The following is a 17,808-nucleotide window of genomic DNA, read 5'->3' as shown; positions in this document are numbered from 1 at the left end:
GGAACCTACCTTGTAGAGGTTGGTTCCAGGGTCAGTTCTAGCCTTGGCAGTTCTGAGGTTGGTTCTAGGATTACCCATGGAACTTGCTCTTTCTTTACTCTCCCCCTTCAAGAAAGAACATAAAATACATTATTTAAAAATTTGATTTTCAATAAATACAATACATACTTACATAGTTTAGAACTTATATCATCTTTATTGATTAAATTGAGTAATAAGTAATTTATATGTAGATTATCATAATATATTAAAAGATGGTTCAAAACTAATCACTATAATTTATTATACACATCTATTTTATATATATGTATGTGTGTGTATAATAAATTATAATGATTAGTTTTGAACCATCTTTTAATATATATATATATATATTAGGAAGGTCTTCCGGCAACAACCCCCACCCTACATGTGGCATTGTAAAATTTTAAGAGAGAGAATCTTAGAAGAGGTTAAACTCTCACTCTTAAAAAATCTATCCATTCACAAATGTTATGGTAGTAACTGAATTTTATTCAAACACAACCATTTCAAAAGTAACGATTAAACAAGTAATTTAACTTAAAAATATTCAAAATGTTAAAAGGATAAAAATAAAAATAAATGAAATTCATAAAAGTGACTAAACAACTTATACAAATGGTGTGAGCTTCATTCTTTTAAATGAAATAGTTTATTAATTGCAAACTAGATTTAACTTTTTTTTAAGCATAAACTAATTTAGCTTTTAAAAATAAATTTATCAAATAAATAGTGAATACCAATAAAAAACAACATAAATTAATAGTGATTTTCAAACAAAGTAGGTCAGAATAGATTGTCAATTACAAAGATGTAAGACCCATGTTACCTTTTTTTTTTTAATTTAATTTTTATAGTTAAATAGTAAATTTCAAATTAAATGATACTGTAGTTGCCCCTTAATATGGGGTCATTCTCTAGATAAAACATGATAAGTCTCTTAAATCAAATAAAAAGCCTAACCTAAATGTCTAATATAAATAATTTAAAGAATTGAAATATTTCAAATTAATGGTCCCGTACTTAGTACAAGTTCATTCTTAGTTCAAATCTTAAAATGAAAATAAATGATCAAATCACTTATGTAACTCAATGGTTAAGTGAGACCATAGCCTTTGTAACCATGAGCGATTAGGTTCAAATCTTCACATCCTCAAAAGTATTTTAGGATTTATTTCAAGGAAAATTCAATTCCAAGGCTAGTTCCAACAATATTGGTTCCACCAAGGCCGGTTCATTGGGTTGGTTTGAATAGGATAAACCCCCAGAACTTGGAATAGTCTTGGAACCAGACCCTACCTGTAATAGATCGGGTAGGGTTGGTTCAAGGTTGGTTTGAGGTTGAATACATTCGGTTTTGGGTAAAACCTACACATTTGCTCACCCCTATGGTAGACCATACCCATCATTCCATCTAACCATCTCAGTTCACTAGAAAATAGAGAGGCATGAATGAGAAAGCCCATCACAATTTCTTCTACGATGAAAGCAAGGGTTGATTGTGGATTGCTTCCCTTGGAAAGAAAGAAAAGAGCAAGGAACAAAGAAACCAAAAGGAAATAAATAAAATGAGAGAAACGTTTATAAATTTTGTTGTATCATCATTATCTAAACCCAAGGTTCAAATATATCCTCTGATACTTTGGAAGAGGTGTATCAGTACTTTGAACATCACACATCATTTTTTTTTTGCAAAAATAGGCAGGGGTAGGTTATAGGTGCCAACCTCTTGAAATGTGTCAAAACCCCAAAACACCTGTCTTTTGCATATCAGTGACCTACTAATACATTTTCAAATTTTGAACCTTGTCTATACCCAATATGGGGTTGACTATTCCACTATTGTGTTGTATTCACTATTCAATATCATATCCATTGTTAAACCATAGACCTTTAAATCAATTCTCACTAATTCAATCCAAGCCATTTTTCATCTATCTTCAGCTTTTCTGACTCATTAAATTTGTAAGAAACTACTTTTTACACGGATTATGATTTTTATGTTTGTGCCTTGAATTCTTTGTGGCAACCTACTTCATGAACCCACTCCAAATTAATTTGAGAAAAACCTGAAGGCAAAATTTCATAGTGATTTGTGGTGGAAGTGCAGGGCTTGGTTCCCACCACAAATCACCTTTAGGGGTGTGGGGGCGTAGCCCCAGTAGTGGTATGGACCCGATCCATATTCAGCTTATAGGTCTGAACTGAATACGAAGAGTTGTGTATTTCAAGGGTTTTCTCTCTTGCATACTTAGTCTTTGTTTTACGAGAGAAGAGTGAGGCATTGGGTGTATTTGGTGTTCAGGGTGAGGTTGTGAGTGCACAACTTTGTATTTCTTATCCGCTGTTGACTACATACTGAATTTCTATTCCTCCTTCGCCAGTGGACATAGGCTATAAGCCGAACCATGTAAATCTTTGTGTTCTTTATATTTGCTTCTCTTTATGTCTGTTTTACTTTCTTTCTGGGTGCCATTCGAGTTTGTTTTCCTTATGGTTTTTGCAACAATGATGGTCTTCCTCAACACATGCTTAAGCCATCTTAGTCTACTTCTTTCATTTTATCACATATTGGAGTCACTCCCATGTTCCCTCCTTCAAGAGTTTCTGAATGATTTTAAATCATAAATAAATATAAATCACAGGTAAGGAACAATGTAATTTATAGCTAGACCTATTCATGGGTTGGACTTTGCCTTTACATTAACAAAATATGTTCAAGCCCGAGCCCAAGCCCGAGCCCAACTTGATCATTGGGCCTAGGTCTTGAGCCTGAGCCTGGCTAGAAATTTAGAATTTTTTCTTTTGTTATTCAATTAAAAACTATTTTATTTATATTAAAAGACCTCAAAACCTAAAAAAATAATGAAAGCTTTCACTATTACTTGAAAACAGAGAAGAATAATAAAGAAAAAAAATACTATATATATAAATTATTATATAAAATATATTTTATTATATAATACATTATCAAGTCGGGCTCAAGCTAGGCTTTTCTGAGAAAGCCCAACACCGACCCGTAAAAAGGTTGCGTCCAATGTTTTAGACGTAAGCCTAAGCCTATAGGCCTGAAATCCTATCCAAGCCCAACTTAGATGAGGCCGGCCCATCGGGCTACCCTGCCCATGAACAGATCACTTTGTAGCAATTCCAATTAAGAACCATGCTATAAGTTAAGAATCATAAATAAATACAAAGCACACTCTGCATCCTTTTGTTAGTACTAGTTGCATCTACTACCTTCAAGTCCAAAAAAAGAAAAAAAGAAAAAAAGAAAAAAGAAGCTATAAAGCATCAACCTACTTTATGACTGCAAAAGGTATTGAATTATCTGAAATCAAATTTGAATTCAATGGCACTAAGGTGATCCAAATTCGATCTGTTTATAATATATATTCAAAGATAGTTTGAATGTTGTGATTTTACTAAAGTGTCAGAGAGTCAAGCATTTTTATTAATAAAGTGTAATATTTCAAGCATTTTTAATTTTATTTACTTATACAATATCCAATTACAATCCAAATTCGATTCGCATCTGATATAAATCTATGGGCAATGTCTGATTTAAATTGGAAGTATAGATGAATCAAATTTGGATTTACCTATATCCGATTCGATTGTATCCATTTGCAGCCCTAACCTACTCCATGGATATTGCAATGTTTCTAGACTCTAATATCTATCATCAAAAGCTAAGTGTGGATTATGTAGCTTTTTTTTTTTTTTTTTCTAATGAAAGATTATGTAACTATAATCACGACTACTGTCCATGCATTGCAGGACCAGGAATTCCATCTAAAGCTCGATAAATTTGTGGGCCCAAAGCAGCCCACCTAATTTACCCTGCAAACCCCGAACTCCCAAGCCCACCAAGCTGACCTCGTCCATGACGTTATTCTACATCGAAAAGAAACCCCCAGCATGAAGTCAATGTTTGAAGCGTTTAAGTTCGTTTCATCAGAAGTTTGTTTTGGGCTGCTGCTCTTAGAAAATTAGTCCATCTCTCTCTCTCTCTCTCTCTCTCATAAGGATTATTCTACGGAAGGTTCAGAGAGGCTCCTTATCTACATCTCCTAATCCCCCTGTTTGTAATCTTCTTTCTTGGTAGAAGCTAAAACATGGGGAAGGTTGGTTTCCTTAATCCCTTGAACTACTTCACAAGATCAACAAAAAACAAGATGACTTTACTCACTAACACAGAACTCTATAAATTTTCTTCAGTTGGTAAACCTGATCACCTTGACAATGATTTATCTTCATTTGTTTCTTCTTCTTCTTCTAGATTCATAACTCACTATCCTTATTTCCTTATTCCTTTTTTAAATTCTTGTTTAGATGATTTCAATGTCAAACTCTGATTGCTTGACATTATAGCATAAATAAATAAATTTCAGCAGACTTGTACATCAACAAAGTTGCAGACCTAACAATCATCACTTGAATTTGTCAAGGTTTCCAATATGCAAAGTCTATCAACAGCCCAGATGGGGTGTTGGGCTAAGGCAGTCTGATAATTACTGAAGTGGCTGAATGAATAACTGTTAACTTGTCCTTTATTAGATAAAATAGTCATACAATAAAACATTTAGGGTTTTATATTAATCAACCCAATATGCCATTCAGCCATCAAAGGTACAACAACCTACTTAATGACATTTCTTCCGAAGGACTCAGCAATAAGTCAATCAAATTGTTCATAATATGATATTCTTGATATACAAAATTTACGTAAAATTCTTTTTTTTTTTTAACTTTTTTTGTTTGACAATTTATCAGTGGACATCTCACATCTCATATCATCTATTAGTGCTTAAAACTAAGGAAATCACGAACCTGACAGTGTTTAAGATATTGGTCATCTTGAAAATCGATAATATATTGAGATATTTTGAACCTATTGCAATCAATCCAAGAAAATTAACATAAAATTATGTTATAACCATTCTACTTTGGGTATCCCAGCTAGTCTGTGGGTGTTAAAATATTTGCAAACGTTTGACAAAGTGTCTTATTATTCCAAATATCAACTATCTAATTTCTAAGATAAGGTTGATCGTTGTTGACACTTAATGTCTTAAATAGTATTTCCTTTAATGTTTGAATTAGTTTCAACTGTTTTTTAATTATTATTCTTTGATTTTTAATTACATAGTAGTAAGGCAGATGTCACTTTCTGGCTTACCCCTTTGAGTTGAATTGTGATGGAAGGTTAGTTACTCAAAAACTTCAAATTCTCTTTCGAGGAAAATAAAATGAAGTTGATTGGCTATGGATTTAGATGATTTCAAGTTCTCAACATCAGCTGACTCAGCTCTGATATCCTAGAACAAGCTACTGATCAATCCACGAGCGAGTATTTCAGTGGGTGAACATTTATTTCTTTTGTTACCCTTTGGTTTCTATTTAAATTGCTTGATTCATGCTTGTTTGTTTTTTGCAAAAAAAAAAAAAAATCAAAGTTATAATTTTGAATGTTGGTGGAATTTGGGTTTTGGATATAGCCACTAAAATGAGAAGCTAAAATGTATAATACAAAACAATATAAAGTATTAATAAAATAATTTAAATTTAATGAAAAATTCTCCTCAAACTCCAAAGTTTCCAAAATTTATTCCAAAGTGTCCAAATGAGTGTAGAAGGATAATGGAAAGACTAAAGAGGGAAATGGCTATTTTAGCAAGGAATAAAAACAGATATATGGCTCATTCAGAGCTTACTGGAAGAGAGGATTTGAGTAGACCTCTTCACGGGCCAGGCTATTGGCTTGGTTTTACACTATTTTGGGCATAGGTTTCAGGTTGATTCATTCAAAGTTTGGCAAAAGTCAAGCCCAAGTCTGGCCCATGAATAGGTCTAGTTCAATTTGATTCAATGCAATTCAAACCTAACCCAATCCAATCTGAGTAAACAATGATGGCTTACCTACCCAACCCAACCCATCCCATAGTGTTGTACATGCAAATGTTCCATACTGCAATGCCATTAGTTGGGTTGATTCATCTCAACCTGAAATTGACCCAAGACCCGATTAACCCAACCCTAATCCAATAGGGACTAGTCAAGCGGGTTTTCCACTAAACCCTATCCATTGACATCCCTACCACTTAGTGGGGTTAAATACCTAGGATTCTTATTACAAGAGTTCAACAGGCACATTCACTAATATTGGTTGGATGTTAAATCCAGATCTCACCAACCTTCCGGTTTGCTTACTTTTCATTTTTCATTGGCTCAAGTTTTACAAAATATACTTTCACATTTACAAGGTGTAATGGTATTCAACCAACCCGTCTTTCTCTGCACGGTGCAGTGGATACACCAAGATCTTTCCTTCTTATAATTTTATAAATCTACGAGGTTCACCTCTGAAGTGTAAATCTGAAATGGACTTTTATGAAATATGTATAACATCTTTCTCCATGGTTTTAAATCTCAGAAATTTTGGACATTAGTTCTGAAATGGAAATTTGGACACTTTTCTTTTTCGTAATTTTTATTATTTTATTAGTTTTTTTAAAATGTATTGTATATTAATAATTTAGATTATTTATGTTTTCACTTTTAGCACGAATCTAGAACCCCAAATTAGAAAAAAAAAAACCTAAGAAACTGTTATAGTTTCATCTGCATCAATACAAGTGAAATAATTTAGATTTTGGTTTCTAAACATTACCCATAATAGGCAACGTTTTCGAACCACTGTTGATCCGGACAGTTGGACCGTTCGGCCTGGGAATTGTCTAGGCAACCAGTTCCGTTTTATCCAAAATCTAGAATCTGGTTAAAAACCTTTGAAAAAGTCAATAAACCATTGATTTGGGCAGTTGAACCATCGGCCCGTTCAACAGTTTTAGACTAATTTTTAATTATTTTTAATTTTACTGTCAGAATAGACCGTCTATTCAAACCGGACAGTTAAACCGTTAACCTAGAAACCGATGTCCAGAACGATTCCGTTTCTGAATCGTTTTTTAAAACGTTGATAATGGGTGAGCTTTCCTTTTTTACTTCTCTTTCCTTTTCTTTATTTTCTTTCTTTATTCATTTATATTTTTGGCTGCAAGGGAAACATTGCCAGGTGATCCGAATAAACCAGATTGACCGTATCAACTGGACCTAGCCAGCCTCACGAACCATCTCACTAAAATGACTGATTGACAAGGTTTTGGATGACGTGGGAACCTCCAAATGGACCCAAATTTTACAAGTGGCCTATTCAGAGAACGTGTTTCTCTGATCTGTCACGAGATCATGAATTTGGCTCTTTCTCTTGTCCACATAACCCAGTACCGAATTATGCACCAAAAATCAAACAATAAAAATGATTTCTGAGCTTTTCCAATTTCCCAGCCAATTAGCTTTAGCCATGTAGATAGTGGTTTCCACAGAGGCAACGTTGCATTCTGATGATCTCTCTCTGAAACAATGGAGTTTATCACATGTGGCATGGAGATGATTGGCATGAAGTTTATCTACAGGGCAAAGAGGTGACGTGAGAGAAACATGTGGGCCCATGTTGGGGCCCCACCTCTGCTTCCACCTTCAAAAAGAGAATTGAATAAACAAGATTCCAAATCTCTCCTCTGTCCAAAACAACTGATCAACACAAGCCCATACAAACCGTTGTTCTCTGTGGGGTCATTTGGCAGCCCACAGAATTCAAAATCTGTGGAATTACCAGTACTTGCTTTAATCACCACTTCACCGGCCAATACCCACCTCACACCATTAAAACTGAGAACCAGAACAAGCAAATGAAAGCCACACAGGACACAGGAGAAGGGCACTGTCCTTTCTTCACTTATATACTCTAACCCAGCCTGGCCTCCATTGCCCAGTTGGAGAGGACAATGGAATCATACATAATTCATATATCCAGCCAAAGAGGAGCTCAGTTGGCTTCTCTCTCTCCATTCTGTTATGGGGTATCAGAAATATCTATTCAATGATGGATAGAGCTTGTCCTGTTCACTTCTTTGGAGTATTGAGTTCCCCCATCAACTTCATTCTGTCATACATTCAATAAATATTGATAGACCCCCTTTTCAGAAATAACATAAATAATAAAAATTCTATGAGGAACGTGAGACCCATAATTTTCTATCTCAAGATGGACCCATTTTGCAAATCGAATTTGGCCCAACTTACCAGAAAAAAAAAATGAAATTTTGGGCCACCTTTCCAGCTGGGTGGGTAGCCCAGAAAATCTAAAAAAGAAATGAGTAAAATAGTGTATGCATTGATGGAAATTGAAACCCGGCTACCCGATTGCCCGACATACCATGTTGGAGACTTTGCTAATTGCACATGATTATGAGCATATCTTGTACTTGAATCAAGTTTTTTGTTCTCTTCTTTGAGCTATATAAACTGTTTTTCTGTTCCCTTTTATTTTCTTTGGTTTTTTCTCATCGATTTGATGTTTTTATATGACTGAACTTGTTTTTCTGTGAAATGGGTTGAAGTTTTTTCGGATAAAAAAATTTCAATTATTATTTCCACCTCTTTTGCATAAAAATTTTGCTTTAATTTCCTCTTTTTAATTTATTTTGGTGTAAATGACAAGGAAAATAGCTAAATGGTCTGAATTTGAGGAATCATTGCCTACCCAATTAATATGGTTCGGTTTGGACCCATGAAACCAGATTAATTGAATAAAAAAGCAAATGATAGCAAATTAGCAATGACGCAGTGGACACCACTGAATGTAGAATGCATGAACCTTTTTCTCATAACTGACCAAACTCAAGGAATTCTCAAAATGGATCCAAAAAAAAAAAAAAAGGAAAAAATGATTTCAGGATTAAAAGATCATAATTCATAGGATTCTCATATTCTCTTCTCTTATCTGATTATTTGGGTTGGGGTTCTTTTCAAGATGACTGAGACCGACCCATCATCAATTAGGGAGTTTGGCCTCCACGTGTCCACTATGATTTGTAGTGGGCCAATGATGGATGATACAGCTAATCAATCAAAGTCCAAAGATAGCTGCTCCTCCTTGCAGATTCAGATTCAGACAAACAAGTTCACGTGCCTAAATTAAGAAGAGTTGTTCTCATCATGCTTCATCAACAAGAGCCCACTTTTGAAGGATTAAATAACTTGATCCAAAGCAATTAACTTATAAAATGGATTGTCTTGATCAAGCCCATTAATTTAATGATCTAAATCCAATCCTTTTTTTTTTTCTTACAGAGTTTACAGTGAGAAATTCAGAAACACCCAGAAGATCACATGTAATACTTTATATTAGTTCTTTGAAGAATCTCGAGCAAATGCTGATCAGTGAAACTGTTGGGCATCAGAAGGACCAAGAAAGCAAGAGCCTCTGTAAGAAAATTTCAGATGCTGCTTCCATGGCTAGACTTAGCTTACGAGAAACCAAAACTCAGAATTAAAAGGCAAGAAACGAATTATTAGAAAAATAAACTTTATTTAGTCTTCTTTTTCCTGTTACAAACTTGCAATGAATCAGAGATGGTAGAAAGCGAAAGAAAGAGAGAGACAGAAAAAAATGGGATTTTTTTTCTTTTGCTTTTTTTTTTTTTTCTTATTCTGGTGTCATGATTCGAGGAACCCTGTCAATCGAAGTATGGAGTTTCGAACTTGTCTCAAATCACGACCCTTGAGGGTCCTGCCATTGCCGGTGCAAACAGAGAAGGCCATCTTCCCGTCAAGCCTCCGAGCTACCAACAAGTGGGGCGGCACCATCTCGCCATCGCCAAAGTAGTCATCATCGCCATCGTCCGAATCCTGAAAATGTAACCAAGCACGCCCAGCGGCCATAGTCTCCGGTATGGTGGCCGGAACGGAGCTGCTCGTGTTCTTGACCTTCTTCCTCCGTAGCCGCTGCCTCGAATTAACATAACTGCCATCATCGTCATCGTGGTCGACGGCTCTCCGAGCATCGTCCCCCCGGCGGTGATGGAGGTCGGGCCAGAACACTTCAGACTCTTGGAATTCTTCTTCCATAGCTAGGCTTCTTTGGTTAATGGAAATTGGAAGTGGGGGAGGGGGGGCTGGTGGGATTTTTATAGTGGGGACTAGGGAGAGAGAAGCTGTTTCTGTTGATTGATTGAAGGACTTTGGTTGGGTATCGTGGAATCTTAATATATCGATTCGTACTGAGTAAACTTTGATTGTTCGTTGTCAGATGGCGTCAACATGAAAGGCGTTTGAGTGCGGTTCCCGGTTCTTTCTTCTTCTACTGCCCATCTCCTTCTCTCTCTCTCTCTCTCTCTCTCCAAAAGAGCCAAAACCAGAAGCAGAACAGCTTTGAGCTTTCTTCATTTCTTAAAGCTCACGGCTTTCCATTAACCATGATACATGAATTACGGCACTTTAGCTCATTCTGATATGGGTTGCTCCAGTTTGACCTTTTCCTGGGTTGGGGACACATTTGGGGATCTAGTGATAGTAGGCAATCCTGACCGTGGGAATGGAATTTGCTTCTCAGAGTTTCCTACTTTTTGTGGAGAAATGGGGTTAGGTGGGTGTAATAACGAGGAATTGTAGGGTTAGATGGCGTAATTGTGACATTATGTGGATTTGGTCCTCGGATCAAATGTTTTTGTTTGGATAGTGCATGACTGCGACACAATATCGTCATTCCAGGCTTTGCAATTTTCAATGGAGCTCTGACGTTTCCTTTTACAGGCTTTAAGGTTCATTTTCAATGGAGCAGAGAGATTGAACCCATTTTATGTGGTCTGGGGTGCGGGACCCGGCAATGTTGAGGCCTGGGCCCCAGCAACTTGGCATCTTTCAACCAGGTCATTTGCACACATTGTAATAGCTTGTTCGTTTCGAGTACGGATCTGCTGTCCATACAAACTTTACCAACGTATATTCACATAATATCTCAGTCACACATGAAAAATATCTCATCCTCTCATCCTCCTACATAGTATTATATAAGGGAAATTATTTTCAATTCATGAAGGTAGTGTGTTGTTTTTGTAGGCAGGAGATTCAGAGTTGTTAGGCTTTGTTCATTTTTTGAGAAATTATTTACTTGTTTGACCATGTTCTTTATTTATTGGATAAACAAGACAATGGCCCTTTTAGTCATAAAAAAGTTATTATTAAAAACGGTAATTTTGTTCTATACAAATATTGGTAACTTCTCTTATGTGGAAAAGTAATTTATCTACCTAAGAGATGAGTATCACTTATTCGGATAAGTGATATTTTCCATAGACCCTATATAAATCTGAAAAAAAAGGGTATACTAATCAATGTCAACCAAAATTCCATTAACCAAACTTTACTCCCTCTCAAAATCCAAAAAACACAATAGGCTCTTAATACTAATGAAAGTGATTTTTATTTTGAAACATTTGTTCCTCTCAAACTTAAATCTCTAATTTAATTGTTCCTTTCTATCTCCTACAAACGTTTTTTTTTCCTTGGAAGAAAACAAATGATATGGGCCATGGCATTAGGTTATACATTGTAGAAAAATAGTTTCTTTTAATTTCCACTTTCTCCGATTTAAAATTTTTTAGGAAAAATGCAAGCTCTAGTCTAAGGGCACCTGCTTCGTGTCAAAACTACCAAAGGTTAGGTCCATATCCAAATATCAAATCCACATTCCACCATGGTAAGCCCCAAATGACCTGAACAAAAAGTGGATAATGGCCCCTTATCTTCTTTGCAAACTTGAACTCAACTATGGCACCTAAATAGGAAGGAAGAATATGCATCAAAAAAAAAAAAAAAAAAAAAGAAAAAAAAACAGGAAGAAAAGATCTAAAGTTCTAACAATATGGAAAATCATTTGGTTGAAGAAAACATAATAAAATGTGCATTTTTGGCCTTTTGGGGCTGCACAACAGGATTAACCCGTCCTCCATACTGGTAACCCCCAACCCGAATGAAGTCAGGAATTCATCCGAAGTCCTCACTACAAGTAGTTAAAACAATGAAAACAATCTTCTCCTTTTCTTATTGGTATTACATATTACATATTATACATTATTGGGGATTAAGGGTGTGGTTAGAACAGGGTGCATGTAAGGTCCACTGACCCTACCACGAAAAACCTACAATTATGTAGGTTTAATTACATTTGGAGGGGTGCCAAATGACCATCTCAACTATTGGATCATCGGCCAATGACTATCAATAGGGGTGATTCAAGTCAAGTTGAGCCAAATATCTAGCTATTTGAACTTGGCTCGCCAATAAACTATGAAGCTCGAGTTTGAGATAGAGCTCGAACTTAGCTTGAATCAAAAGCTCATAAGTTTGATTTCGGCTCGACTTGAGCTTGACTATGAGTCAAACATTTTATACAAATAGAAAAAATATACGTATAAGCACTTATTTTTTATTTGACATAAAAAATTAAAAACTATAAAAACTAGTTATTATTATATATAAAAAAATATTATATATTATTTTTCATATGTATTATATTTTTATATTTATTATTTTTTATATGTATAATGTATGTACATATGTACGTACATATGAGCTTGATTAGATTCATGAGCTTTATGAGCCAAGTTTTAATGGGCTTAAGTTCGGCTTGATTACCAAATGAGTCTATATATTGAACTAGAGCTCGATTCAAACTTGATTTAAACCAAGCCTAATTAAGTGTTTCACAAACCAAGCACGAATAACTCATGAAAAACTAAACTCGTGGCCACCCATAACTATCAATTGATAGTTCCAATGGTTCAATCATGAACATCTTACAGTTCTACGAGTTTGATTACACACATCCATATGTTTGGAGGGATGACCAATGACCATCTTGGTCATCGGTAGATGATGAACTATTAGAAGTACTAGGTAACAAACAGATATGATGGAAGGCAAATCACAATCAACCAAGTATCTATGGATTATATCCATATGGATTAATAAAAAATGTCTCTATTGGAGGTCTAATACAAACAATATTGTCAAATTCATCCAATTCATCACCGACCATCTGTTTCAAGATACCTCATGTAAAATGGGAATTATATATGCCGTGTTAATTTGTACCGACATGACATTAGTGCCTTCAGTCTTAATCAAAGACATATATGCCAAGTGGGTGAGATCAAGGTCTTTATCAAAGCGAAAATCCAAAAAAAAAAAAAAAAATCAAAGGGAAAACCAATAAGAATATTTGAGTACAAAAGATAACACTTTCGAGTAGTAATAATAAACTTGGTAGTTAAAGTTAAGATAACCATGCTGCTGTTTTATCAAAGAGGTTTCGAATAAGTCTCCATTTATGAAGACTCCTAATTAATAAGTATATTTTTTTATAGATATATTCAAATCAAAGGACAGTGGAAAAGGAGAGAGAAAGAAAAAAGTTAAAGATTGATATATTTGGATGAAATAAAGTAGAGGTGAGGTATATGCAATTAAATCAAGAGCTTTCTGACTTGAAAGCATAGGCAGGAAATTAGTTAGATTTTAATTAATCATATTGATTACATGTCATGAACAAGCAGATCTCAACACAAGCTCAGCTTAGCTTAGGTGGGGTTGGGCTATTTTGTGGCCAAATCCAATAATCCAAATCCAAGGTCAGAGGAAAGCCTGCCTAGCCAAAAGGTCCCCTCCCAGTGCGTCCTAGCTCTTGTATCTTGTTTATAGCTAGCTCGAAATCTCCTCTTACACAGTTGAAACACCAACTACTGTAAATGGTCTTAATCATCAGACAGCTGGCACCATTGACCCCCCAACCCAGGAAAGCAGAAAAGTTGATGATACTTGATTCCTTGAGCCGGGAGTCCCGGACCTAGTCCGGCCTTCATAGGACGACCGAGCTAACAGGCCAAAACCTCGAAAGCCGAGCTGTTGAATTGCTTGCTAGAACTAGAAGCAAGGAAGAAAGCTGCCATGCATCAAAGCTGTCTCCACCCTGCCAATGATTGCTGCGTGAGCATGAAGCTACAGCAACCTTACTCGCTGGCCGCTGCAGGGCGCAGCACCCTGCGGCTCATGCGCCGCGTCAACTGTGTCCTCGCTTATCCAAATTCCAAACCATGGAGGTGAAGCCAATAAATTAAGAATATTATTATAACACATATACAAGCAATGAAATCACAACAACTGTGGTCGAGGTTGGTCTTCATTAATTGATTTTGTATTCCGAGTCTGGTTTAATTGCTACCTGATAATTAAATATTAATTCTGCTTCGAATTCGATTAATTGAAACGAAACGAAACCAGCAAAGTGAATTGAATTACGTGACAAGATGATATATTAAATATACAGAGTGAACAGGGAAACCCACGTCTACATGGTGAGTGGCCTGAGAGAAACTAGCGCCTTATAGAAGTCTCTGCCTTGATTGGGTCCTGGATCCACCATTACCTAAGCCTTTTTGGAGATGGTGACTGGAGACTCAGACCAATTCGAATTCTAGCCAGTTCCGTCTAAACCAACCTGATCAGTAGTTTTAAGCAAAAGAAAAGGTCGGTATTGACAAATGAAAACAAGGCATTACACCTCAGTGGTGTGTGTTTATTCCTTGTGCTGTATTTGTTTACTTGCATGTTGTGACTGGTGAAAGGAACTGATTTGAATTTTAATTAATAGTACAGATTTAAGGTGGGTGATAACTCTAGAGTCAATAATAAGACTCAATTATCCACAAAACAGAAATAATAGGATTCAATAGAATGTGAACTTTTCATATAGGAAAGCATGGATATGCAAAATATTACTTGAATATATAGCCAAATAAAAAAAAAGAAAATAATAAAAGAAAAGACAAAACTTTTCCATCAATCCCCAACAATTTTAATTTTGTCATATTATCATCATCACTAAAGTTCAAAACTTGGCAGTTCAACTCTCTCTCTCTCTCTCTCTCTTATATATATATATATATATTATTCCTATATATGATAATTTAACAGTAGATATGATTTTAAATAGAACGAATTGGAAAAACAGGACTCATGTATTACTATATCTACTCTTTATTTAATTAGTTATCAACTATTTTCTTGAGAAGAAGACAATTTACATATAAAACTATAATGCATGGTTTATTTTCATTTTAATATCTAAATTTTAGAGCCAATGGATGATAAACAGGAGATCACATCTGAGAACCACAGGGGGCGCCCCACAAACGCCCCACATATGCGCATCTCAACGTGCATTAAGACCACAAGGTAAAAATATATTTATATCTTTAGATTAGATTATTTTAAAAATAATTAAATTTCTTGCCTTGATAGGTTAATTGGTTGATGATAATTGTCTGATGATATAAACTAGTGAGCTGTTTGTTGGGTTATATCTGTTGAATTGAGAGTTGAATTTTGAAACATCTTCTATATATGGGCGCCCTAAGTAACAAATTAAAATCGCCATTCGCCAAGCCACATTATATATATTATGTTCTTTGTTTTACATTTTATTTCTTATTTTCCACGTTTCTAGCTCAAAATTTCTCAAACACCGAATTTTCTTTATATGAAAATGTCATTGTCAATATTAGGAACAAAAATCATATCCTTGTTATGAGCTGTTTGTCTTGGATGTTTCACGTTGAGATAATAGACTAACTAACAATAGAATGAGGTAAAGTGGTGTGTGACAAATATCAGTTTGTGGATGTATTGAAGGCCTACCTTTACTAAATATCAGTTTTTTTTTTTTTTTTTTCACTCATTTGGCTTGACAATTTGCAAAATAATTATTAAATGGATGACTAAAGTGGTGTGCTGACAAATTATTCAATATGCTAATCAATTTAACCATGAAAAATGGATTTTTTATTAGATGTCTTAATATCTTTGTGAGTGATGACTTTATGTAATATATAATCTCATTGCTCTATTGGCTAAAAGTAAAAAATAAGAAAGTAAAAGTCGAGGAATTAAAAGATCTTAACCCACTTTGTGAAATTCTTTAAGAACTTCCTCAACTTTCTTTTTCTCTTATTTTCCATCAACCAAACATGCTGTCACTTTAAGCTAAATTTGTTTGATTGTAACATCCATCATAGGGTAATTTTTTAATTAGAGTCCAAATCTGCTATCACAATACACCACAGCCGCACATCACATGCATAACGGTCCCACTTGGATGATGATAGCAAGTTTGGATTTCCTCCCCGATCCACCTCACAGCCGCACATCACATTATGGGTGCTTAGCGTCCTAGTGGGTAGCAGATTCAAGCTCAATTTCTTTTTTTCTCATGGTATAATACAATACTTTTTCAACAATAATTAATAACTCTTCTCAAAGGTGTGATGGCAGAAAACCAATAGAGATGCTCGAAACCACTACCCATTTTACTTACCAACTGAGCCACCACTAAGTTGGTTAAGCACTGTGAGTTGAGTGCCAGGAGGAAATCCAAGCTCAACGGTAGTCCCTATAAAATGAGATAGAAAATCCCACAAATAGTATTTATACAAAAGTTGATAATTTGTTTCGAAACCTCTCTCTCTATCCGGAAAAAGAAAAAAAAATTCTCTTTGAGAGGAAAAGTTAGATTGAAATACTATCATGCATGCGAAAACCCTAGCTAAAATGTTTATCACTCATTAGCTCAAAAACCAGGGGAAGAAGCTTCAAAATTTCTTCGTTTCTTGATTTTAGATCGAGGTAATAGGTAGAGGTCATCTTTCTGATCAACAAAAGTCTTCTTATTAAATCAGTAATAATTAATCATCACTCATGTGAAACATGAATATATATAATTTCCTTTTGAGGAATTATATGGGGCTAATGCATGTGACAAGGAAAAAAATTTCGATCTCTGTGGAAAAAAATTGCTTTTGTATTGTGGTGTTTTTGAAAAAATAGGCACAAAAATAATTCCGATCATAGAGAATTTAGACCCCCGGAAATTGTAAAGAAAACTATGTGCCTTTGGGTAAAAAATTGCTAAATTGAGTGTAGGAAAAAGGATTTTCTCTTCTGGGAGAGAGAAAGGTGTATATAATTGTAAAGAAAGCTCTGTGCATTTTCTCCTCCCTTTGAGGAAAAATGGAAAAAAATTGCTTGTGTGTAGGAATTGCTCTAAGTCTCTAACTTGACATAAGAGAATAGACTTCTTTAGTTCTTTTCATTTTTTTTTTCTCACTTGCTTGGGTTAGTCATATTAATCTCTAACTAGGGTTTAGACCATTGAGAAAATCTATCCACTGGAGCTTCTTCAAAGCCATATATACCGTGCATCCTCGTATAACATGAACCAACTTGTCTTAACTTGTAGCGTTGAAACAAGTGTTGAGATACTGTTATATTAGACATCATTCTCTTTATTTTGAGCTGTTGGCGGAGTCAAAAGACCAACCCCACAAGACAAGTTGCTCAAGCGTCTCGTCTCAACAAACCAAAATCTTGGTTGCGTTGCGTGTGTTCAGTCTCGTGTCCAGTGGGAAATTGTTGACATTGGTGCCTTCTTCACCTCTTGCCAAGACATGCTGGCCACGCGGCCTTTGTAAGCACTTAACGACAAGGCCAAAAGAGTTTTTTTGATAAATTTATTTTGTAATTCCAATAATCATTTTGAATTTGGATGCTTAAAAATTGATGGAACTAATTCTTTAATTTTTTTTTTGGGTTTAAAACCCATTATGAGAATTGATTTTCTTGGGGTAGAAAATTTAATTTCGAAAAATCATCATTTTTGACAAAAACTCGTTCTCTAAATACTAATAGTGATTCTCTGGTGCAGAATTTTAACCAAACATAGCTAACATAGACTTAGTTTAATTTTTTCTTCATGCACCACTGTTAGAGAATAAAAAGAAAAATTATTCAAAGACTTTGTCTAACAAATTAAGCTTTTAGGTTAAA

The 17,808-nt window shown here is 35.1% G+C and overlaps 1 protein-coding gene across 1 annotated transcript; it reads right to left on the bottom strand.

Annotated features, from left to right (window-relative positions):
• Positions 1-9,585: 9,585 nt before the first annotated feature.
• On the bottom strand, positions 9,586-9,996 carry LOC148847849 (protein S40-1-like). The gene has a single exon (XM_088951288.1). It carries the CDS (start codon positions 9,994-9,996, stop codon positions 9,586-9,588), a length of 411 nt encoding a protein of 136 aa, XP_088807414.1.
• Between the last annotated feature and the right edge of the window lie 7,812 nt (positions 9,997-17,808).

This window comes from Nelumbo lutea, chromosome 6, assembly GCF_056320005.1.
Source record: "Nelumbo lutea isolate HS-2025 chromosome 6, American lotus-T2T, whole genome shotgun sequence".
NCBI lineage: Eukaryota > Viridiplantae > Streptophyta > Magnoliopsida > Proteales > Nelumbonaceae > Nelumbo > Nelumbo lutea.
This window is presented reverse-complemented; position numbering and strand designations above follow the sequence as displayed.